Source organism: Tachysurus fulvidraco, chromosome 11 (assembly GCF_022655615.1).
Source record: "Tachysurus fulvidraco isolate hzauxx_2018 chromosome 11, HZAU_PFXX_2.0, whole genome shotgun sequence".
In the NCBI taxonomy this organism is placed as follows: domain Eukaryota; kingdom Metazoa; phylum Chordata; class Actinopteri; order Siluriformes; family Bagridae; genus Tachysurus; species Tachysurus fulvidraco.
Window position 1 is genome coordinate 11,450,467 of NC_062528.1, and position 19,315 is coordinate 11,469,781.

The 19,315-nt window shown below is 36.1% G+C and overlaps 1 protein-coding gene across 5 annotated transcripts in view; it reads left to right on the plus strand.

Annotated features, from left to right (window-relative positions):
- The window catches only part of brip1 (BRCA1 interacting helicase 1), a 68,123-nt gene that overhangs the window by 5,175 nt on the left and 43,633 nt on the right, over positions 1-19,315 (plus strand). For 2 of the 5 annotated variants that reach the window (XM_047820240.1, XM_027148191.2), the window contains exons 3-8: positions 4,307-4,458; positions 14,393-14,509; positions 14,969-15,080; positions 15,532-15,726; positions 15,823-15,971; positions 16,349-16,471. In XM_047820240.1, the coding sequence (XP_047676196.1) occupies positions 4,307-4,458; positions 14,393-14,509; positions 14,969-15,080; positions 15,532-15,726; positions 15,823-15,971; positions 16,349-16,471 (848 nt within the window). Of the gene's footprint in view, positions 1-4,306; positions 4,459-13,176; positions 13,321-14,392; positions 14,510-14,968; positions 15,081-15,531; positions 15,727-15,822; positions 15,972-16,345; positions 16,472-19,315 lie in introns of those variants that run through there. The other 3 variants (XM_027148188.2, XM_047820241.1, XM_047820242.1) reach the window with 3 other exon arrangements.

A 19,315-nucleotide genomic window follows, 5' to 3' on the forward strand; every position in this document is an offset into this window, starting at 1 on the left:
TGAGCAAGACCATAAATCCTCAAATGCTCAGCTGTATAACTGAGATAAATGTAAGTCACACTGACTAAGGGCATCTATTAAAATGCTGTAAATACAAATGTTCTACCATGCCAGGGAGTATATCACCTGGATATATGTCATGCATAGACTTGACTGGAATGGAGCTCTGAAATAAGAGCACCTATGCAGAAAAAAGTTCCTCATTGGTTGCCAGGTAGCAGCAAGGTGACTGCATGAGTGAACACACAAACAAAATGTCCAGGTGACAATCAGAAGCAGTGCAATATATCTTCATAAAGAAAATATGTGTCATTTTGTATAATTTGTATAGCATTTAATTTTATTTTATTTAAAATTGTAAAATATTTATTTATATAATCTATTTGTATAATACAATAAATAGAGTTCATTATGAGACCTCCTAGGGAATTTGCATCTTTGGTGCCCTCTGTAGATGTCCTAAGAAACTGTCAAAGTTTAAGAACTGTACTATTATTTGTAGTCATACTTACAGCAAAGGCATATCTTAACATATGCAAGCTTTATACTTATATCACTTATATAATGACCTTCCATCAAGAACCTAAGAAAGACTGTTAAAAAGGATTCATGAAATCATACGTTTTTCATAGATATTCTTCAAACCATAATCTGAGATTCAAGCTCATTTATTTGAAGTAGAAACCTCTGACAGATTCAACAACAAAAGTGTAAAAATTTTATATTCAAACGTCCACTGAACTTGTAATAAATTTTTCAGTTGACGATTAGAACAATCAAGAGCTTCAGGTAATCTTCACAACAAACATCAAAATGTGATGAAATGTGTTTTCAGTGACAGATCATGGCATGGTTTTTGCTGCCAAACAGGCTCAACAGGATCAGAAACTGCTTATCACCTGAGATTTCACACACAACAATCTCTATAGGGTTCTGTGGGTATCCACCTGTTGGTGAGAGGGTTGGAAGCAGAATATTGCCAGACTGGTTTCAAACAAAATGGTCAGACAATTTTTTAAACTGATAAAGGCCATGATAATTCAAATAACAACTATTTTCAAACATGTTGAGCAGAAGAAACAGAACAGGAATTTGAGGCTACAATTAAAAAGATTGTAAAAAGATCAATGTTGTACAAATCTGCTACATCTGTTCTGCATTCTGATGTTACATGTGGACATTAACTTGTGTCATAACCTGTGTCTACATGATTCTATGCATTGTGCTACTACAACAGGTTTTTATTTTTATTTTATTACTGCTTGAACGAACAGGTGTGCAGGTGTACTTAATAAAGTCGCTCACTCGAGTGTATATATAATAATATGAGAATGATCTCAAGCAGCTTATCGTGTAGAAATAGCAGCGCTAATAAATGAATACCTCATGACTTGAAGCACGCTTTCACCAGAGCTTTGTGCAAATAGAGAGTACAAAAAAAAAACTTACTGAATATGTATTGTATATGTTTATAAGAATTAAGAAGCAACACTGATATTGATCACTTTAAAATGGTGATATGATTTTCACTGCCTCTTCTTGACAAATAATAATAATCATCATCATAATAATAATAACAACAATATTAACAACAACAACAACAACAATAATAATAATAATAATAATAACAATAAAATCCAACATGTTAGGTCAGTAGGTAGCACTGCCAAGTCACAGCTCTTATTTATTATGGAGGCTCACAGCTTTGCTCCTTCACATAGCTTTCCGCTGGGTTCTCTGGTTTTCTGTAAAAAACAATGTTGGAATGTGGTGTGGCTACTAAATGCCTCATATTCAATCATGCAAATGCCTTGTGCCCAGTGTAAATGCAATTAAGCTTCTACAGAGGAACAAAACAGTAATAATAATAATAATAATAATAATAATAATAATAATAATAATAATGATGACAAACAAAAAATAATAAAGACTTTAAACACACATTAAAATGAGACACATTAAATAAAATTCTTTGGTCCTGCACAGTAAAATCACCAGAACCAGCTCGAACCAGCACTTTTTCAACAGTTTTCTTTCCAGTTTAGATCTCAGGTGACAACAGAGTTAAGACATCAACACATGATTTGCTTCTGGGTTGTAGAGCTTCAAACATCAGTGAACTAATTATGACAAGCTTGGAATTTTAAGGGTCTGTGTAACATTTCTCTCATTTTTACATGGAGAGCTGTAAAATTTTTAATATTTCATATGTTTGTGTGATGCATGCTGTATATCCATTTGTATGTAATGAACATATTGTATATATTTCTTAATCATTTATGCATCAAAAATAATTCCAAGTTCTCAGATGATATAATGCAAAGGTTACCACAACAAGCCGAAAAGTCTCACAATTCATACGGGGACCACATGAAGAAAGTGTTTACGTAACCCTTCAACAATTACTAAAAAAAAAGCTGTGAACTGCTCATAGGGACAAAAAAGCTCATTCTTACATACTTGTAAAACCTTTAAACAACCAAGCATTAATGGTCATGTTAAAAGTCAATAAATAAATGTTTTGTGTGTGTTTTGTATGTGGGTTTTACAGGGTTGAGTGCTGAATTAGCTCCATCTGGATGCTCTGCATGCATTTTAGTTGCAGTCTGTGTTAAAATGACAAAAAACACAAAAAATACAAAAACAGTGAAGGTCAGTGGTAAGATTAAACAGGAAAAGGTCTGTCCATACACTGTAAGCTGCAGGTGCTGACAGAGCATCTTAAAGTATTTCGGAATTGGCTGAGTTTTGGCGATTAGGGAAGATGTGGAGCTGTGGATGCTCAATGCCATCATTATGGAGTTCTTCCTGTTTCTGCAACCCGTGAAGCTTCAGGACCAGCTCCTTAATAAATACCTGAAATTATGAAGAAGAAAAAAAGAACAAAAAACAGCATGTTCTGAATCAGTCAGCAATAATCACAGAGGCACTTCTTTTGTATTACCTGTGAGCAGAAAGTATTAATTATTCTTTTGTAAAACTAATTTTCAAAATTGTTATTCAACAGATATAAAACACTGTTCCACAGATTTATTTGAATTTCAGGCAGTGTGCTCAATGCCCCATTTAGCTCTATAGTGGTCAAATATGGGAATTGCACCAAGTGCTAATAACGGTTCATTGTACTCAAATTATACTGTGCCCATGCTCACTCTATTAACTGATTAACTAATTATTTTTTTTGTTTATTTGTGGTCTCTATGGTCACTGCTATGCAAACAGCCCTATCCCAGCTGAATAAGCCTCAACCCTTAACAGTTTTTTACATAAATTGACAGACATGAACAGTGTAAATATTTAATGACTCCATTCTTCACTCAGTGAAGAAGTGACTAGGCAACAGTCTGATCCAGAAATGAAATTAGCCTAAGAAAATATGTCATGGTCTTGGAAAAGCCACCGGATATTACTGTGGATGAATTCAACATCCAAAAATCACATAAATTGGGTCAATAAGGTCAAGCAGGTCAATAAGGGGCAATTTTAACAATCAGGGATATGAGAATTTCATGTTTTTCATGTCTAAAGAAGTTATTTTAATATCTAACATGCTAGCTGATCTCGCTTCTCTAACTGACTTTCAAGCTTTAGCTTTTTTGGCTCTGAGCCATAACAAAACAGACATAAGCCTAATAGTTTTAGTCTATAAAAAATAAAAAATAAACATCAAATGTCAAGATACACACAGACACATCAGTACGCACACAGACACAGTTTAAAAAAATCTAAATGCAAAAAGATCCCAGAATATACTGTATAAGCAAACATCTTTAAGTCTCTAAATAAACAAGTAGTCTTTACTGCCCCCTGCTGTCTATGATACAAACTGCAACATGCTCCACTGTGTATATAATATGCCATCATGAAAAACTGTGATTTAAAAAGGTCAACGTTTTTGATCACTTTGCTGTTCTCTCTCTCTCTCTCTCTCTCTCTCTCTCTCTCTCTCTCTCTCTCTCTCTCTCTCTGTGTGTGTGTGAGAGAGAGAGAGAGAGAGAGAGAGAGAGAGAGAGAGAGAGAGAGAGAGAGAGAGAGAGAGAGATGTATTACAGTAGGACATATTGTGTACCAGTGGCTCTGTACAGCAGAAAACAGGCCAGTTTTGTTACCCTCAACAGACCATTGTAATTGGACGTGTCTGTTACTGCCAGACTGATAGAAAGTGAAAATGTGTCACACAGAAAACAGTTACTTACTTCTGTGTTAGATTTACAGGCATGGAAAATATCCTGTAAAATGAAATAAAAATGTAAACACAAGTATTTCAGAAGAATGTCATGATTTTATCCATTTTTTTATCCATTAGGTAAATCATGTAGACACGGTTGTACCTGGAGCCTTTTGGTCCTCTCATCATCACTCTGCAGGTCCAAAAGCTCATCAATATTCACCTCCTCTGGCATGTGCTCTTCCTGCAGTGCAAGACAAAGATTCACAGTGACACTCCAGCATCACTCAGTAGGTTTCTGTTGCCACACGAATGGCTTTTTTATTTATCATCACTCTGCCTCATCCACTGAGACAGGAGAATAACTGAACTGTTGACTGTTTTGTTTGTAATATTGAGTTGAATGCTGTGCTGAAAGCTGTATTTATACTGTCATTATAAATAGTGCATACAGAATGCTTGAGATACCACAGGTCTAATAAAGCAAATAAATGGATGCATTCTAAATATAAATTATAAATGAAAGGCCTCGTTACTGTGCTAGTGACTAGTGGTGTATAGTGTGTTCACTAATTACGTAAGTCATTCTCACTGAAGTTTATTAAAATGCTGATCTTCTTTTAGTGACCATCACATCAGAGCCAAGCGTGACTTCTAAAGCTGTTACAGGATTTACAGCATGAAGACAGTTACATAAGCTGGACACAAGTTTAAGAAAAAATACAATGACTGAGACTTAAGAGAGCCTATAGATCATCCTTACCACATTACCACAGGCTCTCTAAAATCTCTGTAAGTCTAATGGGGTTATACAAACTCCACTTTCACAAAAGCCTACAGTATATAAACACCAGGAACAGTTTTCTGATCTAAATATTGCATGAATTCCTGATAGGTGAACTGCAAGTCTGACCAGTTTCTAAGTTGTTTAATTTAGAAACAGTAATAACAGATTAGATTGTTTGGTTTGTATTTCAGAATGCACTTGTCCTTGTGATTGCCATTGTACACACCTCTGTTTGGTTTTAAAGCTCATTCCTATAGTGGCTACTCGACTAAGAAGTAGACCAAGCGTGATTTCCATTGAGATGGTTTCAGCAAACCCTTAATGTATGTCAAAAGTGCTCTTTTCTCTTGCTCCCAGAAATATAGCAATAAAAAAGTCTACAGCCAGTCATAACCCAGTGAGCCAGACTGTTTACATCACACGATTAAGCACTTTTACAAAGAAAACTCTTGATAATGAGGAAAATAACAGCAGCATATGTACTGCTTGATGCCAAAACAAAATATTGTGAAACTGGAAATGTTCAGAGTAGTGAGTGGCACCAGGAGTGGGCGATATGCTGAAAATATAATACAATGATATGTGAAAACACTATATATTGGCTTACTAACAGAATTCCACTTTTTTAATTATGAAAACATTAATGTCTACATTGTCTACAAATATAAAATAAACTTTTATTATTATTTAAATAATAAATAAATCAGCTGTTTTCAATCATAGCTGATAATTAATATTTTCAAAAAAAGCCACAAAAGAGCTTATAATACCTGCTGTATTTCAGAACAGTATATTGTGACATCATTTGTCAAGAAATCAATATTAATTATATGTATAATGCCCAACCCTAGGTCAGTACTCTAAATTATTTCAAATATGTAAAAGTAACTATGAATGTACAATTATGAGGGATAAGTGACCCACCATGATCTGTTATTCACCTCCTTGGACATTAATGTTTAACCCCACTTTTCTATTTTATAAAAGCGTTCCATTAACACACACCTCTCAGACTGCTGTACTGCACATATACCTTCTTACCCACCGACCTCAAACTGTGAGCATTTGCATTCACTTGTCCACTTTTGCACATCCAACACTATATACAGTTATTGTTTCTATTTTATTTTACTTTTTTTCTGTTTATTCTTAAAGTTTCTGTAGCTTTTCGTTTCTTTATATGTATAGTGTTTTGCTTCATTATTATTATTATTATTATTATTATTATTATTATTATTATTATTATTATTTAAGGAGTCATGAGGACACTTGTGCACTTGCTATATACATGTACAGCTCATATGATTAATCTCATGATAACTATGATTCAGTTTGTACATACTCGAAATCCTCATGCTATTCCTCTTCTACTCTAAACACATTAGATATATTATAGGTAGATCTTTGATGCTGATTTTATAATATATATTTATGTTCGGTAGTTTCTTGAGTTGTTAACAAGCAAACGATATCTAAGCAAGCCCTCATGCATTATTGGCTGCCTCTCAGGTTTATAATAAGGTTACTGAGAGCCACGGGGTGTTGAGAGACTACTTAAACTATTTTGAAAGTAATGTCACCATTGAAAGGTCAGTCAGAGAAAGATCCAAGCACAATCCCCTACTGGGTTGTCTGTGACCTTTCTTTTAACTCTAAATCCTACATAAAATGCTCTGTTAAGAATTTATAGCCATGTCTACACACATATTGTCATACTTTCAAAGGGTCTCTCACTACAATACACACTGTGTTCAGTCATATAAATGTGACCTAGAGAAAGAGTTCTGAGTATTAGTACATATTAGGTAAAAAAGTAGTTTAAAAAGGGATATTACAGTTAACAAAATTTGGAACAAACAGAAAAAAACTAATTCTCTAAGCTTTAATCACAAGCCAGAAATATGAATTAAAATGCATAATTTCAAAAGGCATGATTGAACGAAACTGAATTTGCATTTTCTGGCTCTAGTTCGGTGTGAAACTGTCAGCTGGCAGGAAATACTTAATGCTCTTTGGGAATATTTTGAATGTAAAACCTTCGCAGAAAATGTACTGTTTCTAATAAACACACACACACGCGCACATGTACACACGTACGCACACACACAAACTTCTGAGAAATTAAAGGGCAAAATACACACACACACACACACACACACACACACACACACACACACACACACACACACACACAGTATATATACACATATCAATATGAATAAAGGCACTAAATAATACACATACAAATGAGCAGAATACACTCTACTAATAATGAACCAGAAATAAGCCGAATTTCAAATGACAATTTAAATAAAAAACATAAATTCATTTTTGTGACTGCTAATTCAAAATGTTAGACTTTGTGTAAATTACAGAATGTCTCAGTTCAATCCTGTGTGTCTTTTCTTATCTTCTGAAGGGAATAAGCAGTGCCACATTCTGTAAACATTAGTACCACATCTATAATAGAGCACGAGGGCAGTGATTTACTGTAGTCATCATTAATTCCAGGCCAGTGGCTTTTTCTAGTTCCATCATTTAAAAAATATCTGTGTAGCCACAACAAACATTCTGCTTATGAAACTAGGTTTGCTTTTAATATACAAAGGCATGCATTTGCACAGGACTTAAGTACATTTAGTATAGTAATATTACTTACACACAGTACATCATGATAGAGAATGCTTAAGCACTTCAAATGCATCTGCTAGAACTTGTCAAGACCTTAAGACATCATTAGCTGTCATCTGAATAGGTTCTGTGACTCAAATCACAAGCATTATTAGTAATGCAACATGCCTTGTGATAATGCATTGTGACTTACAAAATACAGTATTTGCCGTGACCTACTCTGTGGTCTTCAAACTATAGTGCCTCCTTATGTAATATTTTATACACAGTGTGAAGGCAGTGCCTGAATATTTTAACAGTGAGGTGAATTAGATATTTCCTCTCTCTCAGTCTGTCTGTATCCTACATTTACTGTCTGCACTGGTTTGTATTTCATCTCTCACCCTGACTATGAACACGGAGCACTTTATTACTATTCTACACAAAGGGCAACATGCATTAAAAAAAACACTTCATATGCCCAAGGGACTGGCTGAACAATTTGGTCTGCATGACATCTGGCCAGACTGAGGTCATTATTTATCAAAACAATAGAAGCATATGCTTTATTAATGTAGTACATAAAAACTTATTAGTCAATTGTATATTGAATTAGTTCAGTTTTTAGATGAATACTTGGCTCCAAGACTTGTGCATTTCTCAGTTATTACTGTGTAAAAAAGGAACTTACTAACTCGTCAGATTATGATTGTGTGTTCAAATTCAACCAAGGTCCATTGCTTTCAAATGAAAAAAAAAAAATCCCTTAATATCCAATTAAGAGGCTTTGAGTTAAATCCTCACACCAAACCTTTTTAAACACTTATTTCCTGACTCTTATAAACATATACAGTACTACAGCTGGAGCATTCAGCATCGCTCTCAGTATATTTTGTGTATATTGACATTAACATTAAGGGACCCTGAATTGTGAACCATCCTAACAAACAATCTGGGTTTTTAATCTACACTCTTAATCTCTTTTCTGATGGAGCAGCAGAAGTATGATAACTATAATTAATGGATCATGTGATACTTAGTATTTAAGATGCGGGGAAGTGGTGTAGTGGGACAGAGGGGGGATGCTGATGTGCCAAGGCTTTCTTTGTGTTCTACACAGACATATGGGATTTTTATGCCCCCAGCCCCCAACACTTTACTCATGAGGAACACCCCAGGAGATAGAGATCAATCAATCCCAGAATCATTAGCATTGTGACCAGGCTATCCAGCTCCAGAAGTGTTGAGGTTATGGTCTTTCCGGAAATGAAGGGGGTTGCAGAGGGGAGTCCGATTACAGCCTCTGTTTGTTATTTAGCAGACCAACAGATATAATCATTTAGACACACCTGGGTCCTAAAACATCAGTTTCTGCAACTAACTGCAGTGCATAACATCCATGAGATCTTCATGTTGTTAGGCCAAAGGGATCTGTATAACGAATGTAAATCTGTATAAAGGCCACTACAGAGCAGATGTGGCTACATGGCCATTATTGTTTTGTCCTAGAGATTCAACTAAAATTGCCAGGGCTCTGTTTCATTACACTGAAATAAATGCTGTGCTTGCAGGGGTTACACATGTGCCCCATTATCCCTTTATTGGATCCTTAATAAACAGATGCTGTGTAAGGTTATGGGGCATAATCCTGCTAAGGTAAATGCTGACAACATTGTCATGCTGATAGACCTAAGACACATGATAGAGAAATACTTTAAAATGTGAATCATTTAGAAAATAAATTACCCACAATTACCCATAGAAAAAAAAACCCACTTGAGTTTGCACTGATTACACATGCAAACACGCATCATGTATCATTAGAGCAGCTTAATTTGTGTGGAATTGGGTAACTATTTAGCTAAACAATTACCCAACTTCTAATGTTGATAAATGAACAATGCATACAGCACACTTTTTGACTGAAAGCACTGTGTTGATAGCATGACCTCTTGGCTGTAAGAAGTCAGTTTACATAACAAATAAGTGAACAAATAAGTTTCACATTCAGAGTGAGATTATAAGCTAGGTTTATAAGAAGCTTGGGTGTTGGTCTAATTCTGTTTATATGATAATAATGCAGATGAGCAGGATGTACATAGCAATATTATTTCTTGACTTATTATATATTTAATTACGGATTAAAAACAAACCATAAAAACATCTGGTCAACACTGGCTAGTTCTCAAGTGTCCCCAATTACTTCTCTGATACGCACTTAATACCTACAAACAGGAAATGCAATGTCCCCAATGAAATGTAGAGTAGTTTTAACCAAGGAATGAGAGCCTGAAATAAACCCATGCGACATCAGAAAGGTGGAGCACATTGTTTCTACAGTAGAAATGTGGACTGACTGCATAGTAACGCTAGTATTGTTTTGCAATTTCAGAATATAAAATGAATGCCAAGTATTTCCCAATAAGTACAGTGTCTGTTCCACAGTAAATCTGTCTACTAGCAGTCTCTGAATTTCTCTGCTTTGACACAATTTAACAGATTTCTCACTATTGAAGTATAGATTTAACTAGAAGATTTATGAGGTGTTATGCAGATGTATGATTTAAGTTACTGGGTTTAATGTGAGCTCAAAGAACATATAGATTCATGTGAAGAATTTTTAGGTCTTAAATCCTTCCAGTATTTCCATCTTGATCAGTATCCTAAATTAGCAAATTAGTTTAGAAATCCTACATGATCAAACATGCCTTACACATAGCACGGAAACATAATTCACTTCATATTGAGTAACACATCTTCTGAGTATAAGAAACGCCTAGAATCATTATTATTAGACTGGGAGTTCTGCCTTCCACACACAATGTGGTTTGATAAGATATCACTGAGCTGTACACTGTAGATATAGGGAGTGTTAGGGATGTGGTAGCTCAGTGGTTAAGGTGTTCGACTACTGATCAGAAGGTCATGGGTTTGAATCCCAGGTACCCCGATAAAGGCCCTTAATGCTCAGTTGTATTAATAAATAAAATGCTGTAAATATATGCAATTGAGATATAAAATCTATCCAATTCAGGCTGATGATCATCACTCAGACCACGTTCTTGACAGGTCACCAACCTTCCTAGAATTTGTCACTGGTTAAAGCCCGTTTTAAATGCCTGCAATGGAATTCTTAAGCAAGCAGTACTCACCCGTCCCAAGTAGAGCTCGTCTAATCCCGAGTCTATCCACTTCTCTACATCCAGACGCCTCTGTAGCTCCTTTCTGTTATATTTCACAGTAACTCGTGCTTGTCTCTTCTGCACATTCAGACCGGATTCCCTGCCGGAGCCTCTGCTCGGTGAGTGCACTTTGCTGTTATACCGTCTTCCCACCCGGTTCGCAGCCATGTCTGGTTTTGCACTCTGATGCTCAAGCGCTGGCAAGTGCGACTGTAGCTGTGTGGAGTAAACGCGTGCACTAGAGGAGCACACGAGAGCGCCGACATCCGTGCACGCGTGAGGTAAATTCACTGGGTCTTAGCGTTGCCGGTTTACAGGCTCAGCTCTTTATATTAGTCAAAAGGGCGTCGCTACGGCGAATGTAGGTGTTGCAGCCGCGCATGCGCAATGACGAGAGGTGAAGTCGGATTCTTCCTCGCAGTGGCAGCATCCACTATACCAACATGTATCTATAAAAGCCTAGGGTGTGTGAAGGCACAGTGATCAGCCTCAGGGACAAGAGTCAGGTGCTGATAGTGGAAGGAAAAGAATAGAAGAAATATAAGATGAAGCTGAACTGGCTGGTTGGGGATGAAGTGAAGCCATGCAGGTGTGTGTGTGTGTGTGTGTGTGTGTGTGTGTGTGTGTGTGTGTGTGTGTGTGTGTGTGTGTGTACTCCTTCCTTCAGATTGATGAGACCAGATATGAAGAACCTGTTAACACTTACCTCTACCAATGAATCAACAAAGACTACTCATGCTCTCAGCATGGACATCTTCAGATCTTCAGAATTCTTCTTGATTTCTATTATAATTGTTATTATGTTGCCTGTGTAGAACAGATTTGTATACACCATGGTGTTTAAAACTTAAACACACACACAAACGCACACACACACACACACACACACACACACACACACACACACACACACACACACACACACACACACACACACACACACACTCACACAAACACACACATGCTTAAATGTAATTGGAATAAATTGTGGGATAATTTTTTTTTAATATTTCAGGACTATTTTATTAGTATTATTTTAGTAGCATGGGCAGTTCCAGCTGTAATTTAATCAAGGTAAATTTTATTGTTTATTTCCAGAATAATTAATCACAGAGTAATGCTATCATTGGCAAAGCGCTATGGTATAAATGCATTAACAAACTGTACATTAGTGGTGTGGATGATGGTTAGAGGGGGTATAGAAGAGGCTGAGATAGGGGTTAGTGGTGGTTCAGGGAGTTAGGGAGTGCACTAAATTTCTACGGTCTTCTATATCGCATGCTAAGTTCTATATCAGCTCTGAATATAGAAGAAATACTATCAGAGGGATGCTGTGGTCAGACAGAAAGAAGGGTTTTATGTACCAGTTATTATTTTGTAGTCAAAATAATAAGCCGGCGGGTATAGGTGTTTTTGCCCCAAAATTTTCCCCAAATCCGATTCCCTCCAAAATTCACTACACGTGTAAGGAAACTGAATATTAACTTGGGATGGAGATTAGTGTCATCCTATTATGCAAAGATGCAATATAGCATTTCAAAATCATTGCCGATAGTGCATAAGGATATAAAAATGCATTCCAGCTAATATCTCAGCTCTAAAGCATGATAGGTGCGTATTAATCAAGCCAAGATGTTAGTTTTAATCCTCCTTTTAACATAGTGCAAGTTTAAAGAAGACCAGACACGTAAATATTTTGATCAAAAAAAATACTCAAAATGCTACAATGTGTTTTAGGCCGAAAATTTCCCCAAATCCGATTCTCACCAAATTCACTACACATGTAAGGAAACTCAATATTAACTTGGGATAGAGACCACAAAAACCCAAGTTCATTTACCAGAGATGGCTACAGTACGAAATGGCAAAATTATTTTAGGCTAGTAAGAGAGAAATAAACATAGATCAAAATAAACTTAATAGCCATCTACAGAACTAAAGAAGTAACCAGCTTGTGTAATGGTTAGGACATTGGACTCTGACCACAAATAACCCAAGTTCTATTCCCGCTCATGGCTGCATAATGAAATGGCAAAGTTCTTTTAGGCTGGTAAGAGAGAAATGAACATACAGTAGATCAAATTACACTTAATAGCCATCTACAAATGAAGTAATCAAGTGGTGTAATGGTTAGGACTTTGGACTCTGACCGCAAAAACCCAAGTTCAAATCCCACATATGGCTGCATAATGAAATGGCAAAATTGTTTTAGGCTGGTAAGAGAGAAATGAACATAGATCAAAATAAACTCAATAGCCATCCTCAAATGAAGTAACCAGTTGGTGTAATGGTTAGGACCTTGGACTCTGACTGCAAAAACCCAAGTTCAAATCAATTTCAAAAAGTTCAAATTATATTTTTAGCTTTTATTTTGAAGGAAAGCTATATCCTCGTGCCTGAAGATATAAAGTCTCAAAGTTCCCGCCGTTTCACTGATTGTTAACGCATCGCTAACCGGATATGTTAGTGAATATGATTCGTAGATCAGTTATTTGGTCGAGAACCGGAAGTTGGGTCTGTGTTGTTCATTGCCTGGCGGGAATTTAATTCACTTTGGATGTGTTTATAGTGTGGTGAGTTCGCTAAATAATCACTTTCACTGAATATATTGATTTTTAAAGCAGAGACAAATACACAAGACGGCCCATTTGTCATTTTTATGTCTTTAAGTGTGTTGTCACATACCACAGAACAGTGGACTTAAGATTTTGTGTTTGCTAAATGCAGCTGATTAGCGAACTAGCATCAGGTTTAATAAACGCTTACTATAAAACTCCATAAACTACATGGTGTTGACGAATGTTGTTGCTGTTAATGCCGATTAAATTCACATTTTAACGTTACAGTAATGAGTAGCTTCGGTTTATTAACTCATGTGTCTCATTATAAAATACAGCGTCTGTTTTGTTTAGTTGTTAATTATAAAGCAGTTATGTGTCCTTTATTACCCGGAATTTATATGAAAGGATTGTTTTTAACTTAACAAACTTAAGCAACATAAACATGATATTCTTTGAAATGTATAGGATATAGTAATTAATAAGTACGTAATCAGTGTTTTTATGTAAACATCTGTCGTCTTAACTATAATACAATGAACTATAACCCGGAGATCAGACCTTATTAATATGAAACTAACACTTTCACTTTCATTCCTCTCTTACTTACTTACTTTTCTTTCTTTATTTCTTTCTTTACTTATTGACTTTACATACATACTTACTTACTTTGCTTACTTTTCTTTCTTTCTCTTTCTTTACTTACTTATTGACTTTACATTCATACTTACTTACTTTACTTACTTTGCTTACTTTTTTCTTTTTTTCTTTACTTACTTACTTTTCTTTACTAACTTACTTACTTACCTTTCTTTTTTTCTTTCTTTACTTACTTACTTATTGACTTTAGATACATACATACTTACTTACTTTACTTACTTTGCTTACTTTTTTCTTTACTTACTTGCTTTTCTTTACTTACTTACCTTTCTTTTTTCTTTCTTTACTTACTTACTTACTTACTTATTGACTTTACATACTTACTTTACTATACTTACTTACTTACTTACTTAATAAAATATGTCACCAGTTGGATGCCATGGCGTTCCACTCTCATAGCAGTTAATAAAATATTTGTATTTTTCAGTGTCCCACAGTAGCCACACATGCACACTCACTCAGCATGGCTGAGTACACCATAGGAGGAGTGAAGATAAACTTCCCCTGCAAAGCATATCCCTCTCAACTTGCCATGATGAACTCTGTAAGTTTTATGACGCACTAAAGAATTGATTATACACTCACTGAGCACTTTATTTGGAATACCATATTAATACTGAATAGGGCTTCAAAACACATCCACATAAATGCTTCTGTTTGCTTTTTTTATTGCACTATTCTAAATATTTTGCACAGATATATTTGTGTGAGTTTAGCAGTTATAAAAATACTCATACCAGCCTCTCTAGCACCAACAATAATTTTTCCCATTGTGATGGTTGAGGTGAACATTACCTGAAGTTGCACACGAATGGTTGATTTGATTATTCCATGAATGAATATGTAAGTATAGGATAGAAAGTACAAGTTTATTAGAATAAAATGGTCAGTGCATATATGTTAATTTGAATATTGTTCCAACATTGTATCACAGTTTTTTTCATATTCTGTACCATTTTTAATTGTCATAAATAAGCTGACACCATATGTGTTTCTCTCTCAGATTGTCCGTGGCCTGAACCATGGGCAGCACTGTTTACTGGAAAGCCCTACCGGCAGTGGAAAGAGCCTTGCACTGCTCTGCTCAGCGTTGGCATGGCAGCAGGCACAGTATGGTAAGATTTAGCACTGGACACAAAAATATAGGCATGTCACAAATGCGTTATTTTGCCTGACAGAATATTGACAAGCAAACCATTGTTATTGGACATCACAGTGATGCAATAGCACCACAGTCCCCAATTACCCCCTTGGTTTTCCAGTTTCCACTTACTAAATATTGAAGGTATATTCTCACTACACTCTCATTGGGATAAGCTCCAGGTCCACTGAAACCTGACCTGGATAGAAAGCTTAGTGAAGATAAATGAGTGAATGTATTGTTCAATGTATGTTTTATCTGTAAGACAATTTTTTAAAATAGTTTTGAATTTTGAAATTAGGTTAATTTATTATCACTTGTTTACTATGTTTATTAAAATGTATTTTATTGGACCTAAACCTAGAATAATGTGAATGCACTGGGATGTTTTGTTCTGTCTTAAGTTCCCTCTCTATTCCTTAAAGCTAAGCCTGACCAGGATGAAGGAAGTCCTTCTTGTGATGTAAAAAAGCCATGTGATGTTACTACCCCATGTCAGTGTGTGTGCCACAGCAGAACTCCTTGCTCATCCACTTTCTTCAGCACTACAGCCTCTAAACCAGCTGTGATTGACCTCACTGGAGAAGACTCTACTGCCCAAGTCAGTACACCTTCAAGAGGTTAGCATGCTCCAGAATCAGTGGCTTAGTCTCTGGTCTGCTTTTTTCTTACCCAAGTTATAGACATGATTGTCATGTCAATTTTCTTCTTACTAGCATTGGAGGAAAATCCACCGAAGAGATCCACACTATCATCCAGGCTTTCTGAGAAATTTCAAGCTTCCCTGACTAAACAGGAAGAACCAAGTGACGAAGACTTTAAGCCTGATAAAAAGCGCATCCGGGCACCTGCTGCTGATCAGAGGGTAGGAATGTAAATGAATGAATCCTGTAGATCTTAGCATTTTTTTTAATCACCCTGAATCAGATTAAACTTAATCCATAATAACACAGTTTTTACTATTTCAGTACTGGAAATGTTTTTCTTAGATTTGGCCCTTTTTATAACTTTATTCATTTATTACCTTTTATAATAAAATATGACTTGGTCCAGTTTAAAAGCTATACATTAAAACATTGTACTGTACTTGCTCATGTTTTGCATTTGTTTGGTGAGGCAGTGCGATTCATGGTGCTTTTTAAGATCCGTGATTTACAGCACATTATTCAGTGATTATGAACCAGTTATGTCAAAGCAAATCCTGACTTAATAATGATTTGTCAATCATGTGGTGTGAAGCAGAGCAGGAAGCGAAGATGTCTTGAAAAAGGTGTGATATTCGATGATGATGAGGAGGAAGAGGAAAGGGCTAATCGTATGGCTCAGGCCACAGCTGACGGTAGCCTGCCACCTGCTGAAAGCTGTGTGAGTATATGGAAACTGTTTAACCTTTAAGCCATAGTGTAATGCTTACATATAGAGTTTAATTGTTCATGTCTACTACAACTACATGCTGTATAACTACATGTTGTATATCAAAACTTTTACACATCATAAGCACTATATTTATAATGAGAGATGAGTTAATGCAGTGTAAAGTATTGGTATTAATGTGGTTCTTGGATTAAAGCTCGGGGTCACTATTTCATCAGATTTTACTACAGATCTTTCTTTACTTAATTCTGATCCAGCAATGCCATGTACAGAGACGTTTTTGGCATATAAATAATCTTACAACATTTCCCTATTATTCTTGTGACATTTAATATGACTTAGAAGCTTGCAGAAAGATCCGAAAACTTCATTTCTAGGTTTGCTGTACTAGAATTATCTGTGTAATCGACATTCATATTTATTTAAGTGTTCAACAAATAAAGGCATGCAGTAAGACATTGTCCTTTGTTACTCCTTTATGTATTTTGTTTTGATGGATTGACGCTTGGCCACTGGGTGGCAGCAGAGAACTTTGTATAAGAGCTTACATATGATTGCTTTCAACCAGAATCTAAACACACTACACTATATTAAAGTGCTTTGTGCTGTGTGTTTTCTGCAGGTTAGTTGGACACAACTAGTTTTTTCTGACCCTTTTTAAAGAGTTTTAAAGAACCATCGGAGTTTATTAAGAGAAGGATTACAACTAGCAGTTATTTAGATAATACGTTAATCTATGTATTGTTTATTTCATTAACTGGACTATTTGAAATACAATAAATACAAAAAATATTTATTTAAATAAATATTTCTCTAGCATTTCACTCAAATAATACTTTAACAAAGCCTAATTAAATAACAGCTCAGTAACTGCAACATTCCACTTGTCACATTTATCACATAGTCTGTCACAACATGAGAATATTATGTCAAGCAAATAAGGAACCCATTTGTCCTTTTACTGGTTTTGCATTTTTTTCTGACTACAAAAATTCTAAATAAAGGCAAAGCAAATGCTCACTGGCTATCCATCTAAGTGATATAATACTAAACTAATTTTGCTAGCAAGTTGTTTGTGCAAGGCAAATAATTTTCTGTGTGTTAAATCAACTTGAAGTGTGTTGAATGAGTGAACTGACTCTTTTTGAAAGAAAAATCCAGGTTGAGACTTGATGACTTGACACACAGAGTATTTGAAATGATATATTGCGTATGCTATGCATCATTCGTGCACAGACCCACGTAACTGAGTGATCATGCAGATAGAGACTGTAGTAATGTAATCGTGTTCAAATGATGGGTCTCACCTTTTGTGTGTTTTCAGAAGCAGCTTTTTAGTGGGACTATATTACAGATATTTTTACAGTTACGTTCTAATATATTATTAACATTATTCTGATACCGCCATGTTGCTCCCTGCCTCAATTTTCTTTGGTCTGGATTCCACGGGACGCTGGAAATATTTTTGAAAATTCTGGTTCATGTTAACATGATTGCATCATGCAAGTATTGCAGTATTGGAGACTTTGGCGAAAATCCTACATCAGCAGTTATAGAAATACTCAAACCAGCCAGTCTGGCACCAATATTGTCCTATTCTGTTGGTTGAGGTGGTCCATGTTTTTATGAATTGAATTTTGATGGCATGTGACTGGCTGACTGGATAATAAAATTTGATTTGAATTGCGTGAATAAGTATGTACAGGTGTTTTTTCTCTGCATAGAACTTCTTAGAAAATGCTCTACCATTAGAGTCTGTCTTGGTGTCTGTCTGTGACACAGGAGAACCTGTTGCATGTAGCTTAGTTAGAAGGGACTGAGCGACTTGTTTGACTTACCTAGAGATTGGTGGACTGTTACAGAAGGTGGAGACCTAGTCCTCGTGGGTGGGTTTAAGAGGGCGGAGTTTGATTTGGGTTTTCATTCCTCATCTGACACCGTGCGTAGCCCCCGCCAGTGCTGACTGACATCTTCAATGGGCCCTTTGAAGCAAGCTCCAGTTTAATTAAGAGGTTTGCCTTGCTTGGCAGTGAACTGTGAAAGCCTGGGATAAATATTGAATGGGGTTCACTCGCTGGTTACTGCGCTCAAGGGATAAACAGGTGCTTTGTGTCTCTAGAGATTGGCTGGCTGGGGGGAGTGCTGAGGGCTCCAGGGGCAGCCGTGATGGGGGAGTGAAGACCCGTGAAGACTTTTTATGAAGGCTTTTTCTCACTCTGTCGTCTTTTCAATGTCTCTTACTGAAGGAGTTTTTGAAGGGGGGGGACTTGAGTGTCAAGCTCTCAGAGCTCACCTGTTGAAATGCAGGCCTGCACATTCCATCACAGAGTCATTGTGGGGTGAGGACAATCTACCTTAGGATCTCAAACACAGAGCTCTAACAGGACACAGGGCTCGCCTTGCACCTCTCTAGAAAAACACAGTGAATGTACTGTTTGGCTGAACAAACCCATTATAATTTTATTTTTAAGCCCAAACACCTTTCTTTAAGCCTGATTCATTAGAATATTTTAAGAATTTTCTTTAGGATAATGACCATTTTGAGCTATTTACATTTTGAACTAGATGATCATTGATGTTATCTCTTTCGGTTGTAGTGCATTACAACAAGCACTTTTTAAAAAAAATATCTACACTTCCTACACTTTTCTTTAATTTTGTGACTGGCATATACATTATCTAGCTGTATACCTGAGAACTTTTCAGTCGTAAAGAGACAATCTATGATACATCAAATTCTCTCTAGCATATTCTGCTTTATACTGTGGATCAGTAAGCTGTTCAGGTCAGCTTGCCCCTGGTGACCCCAGCTGAGACGACATGCTAAGGTTGACG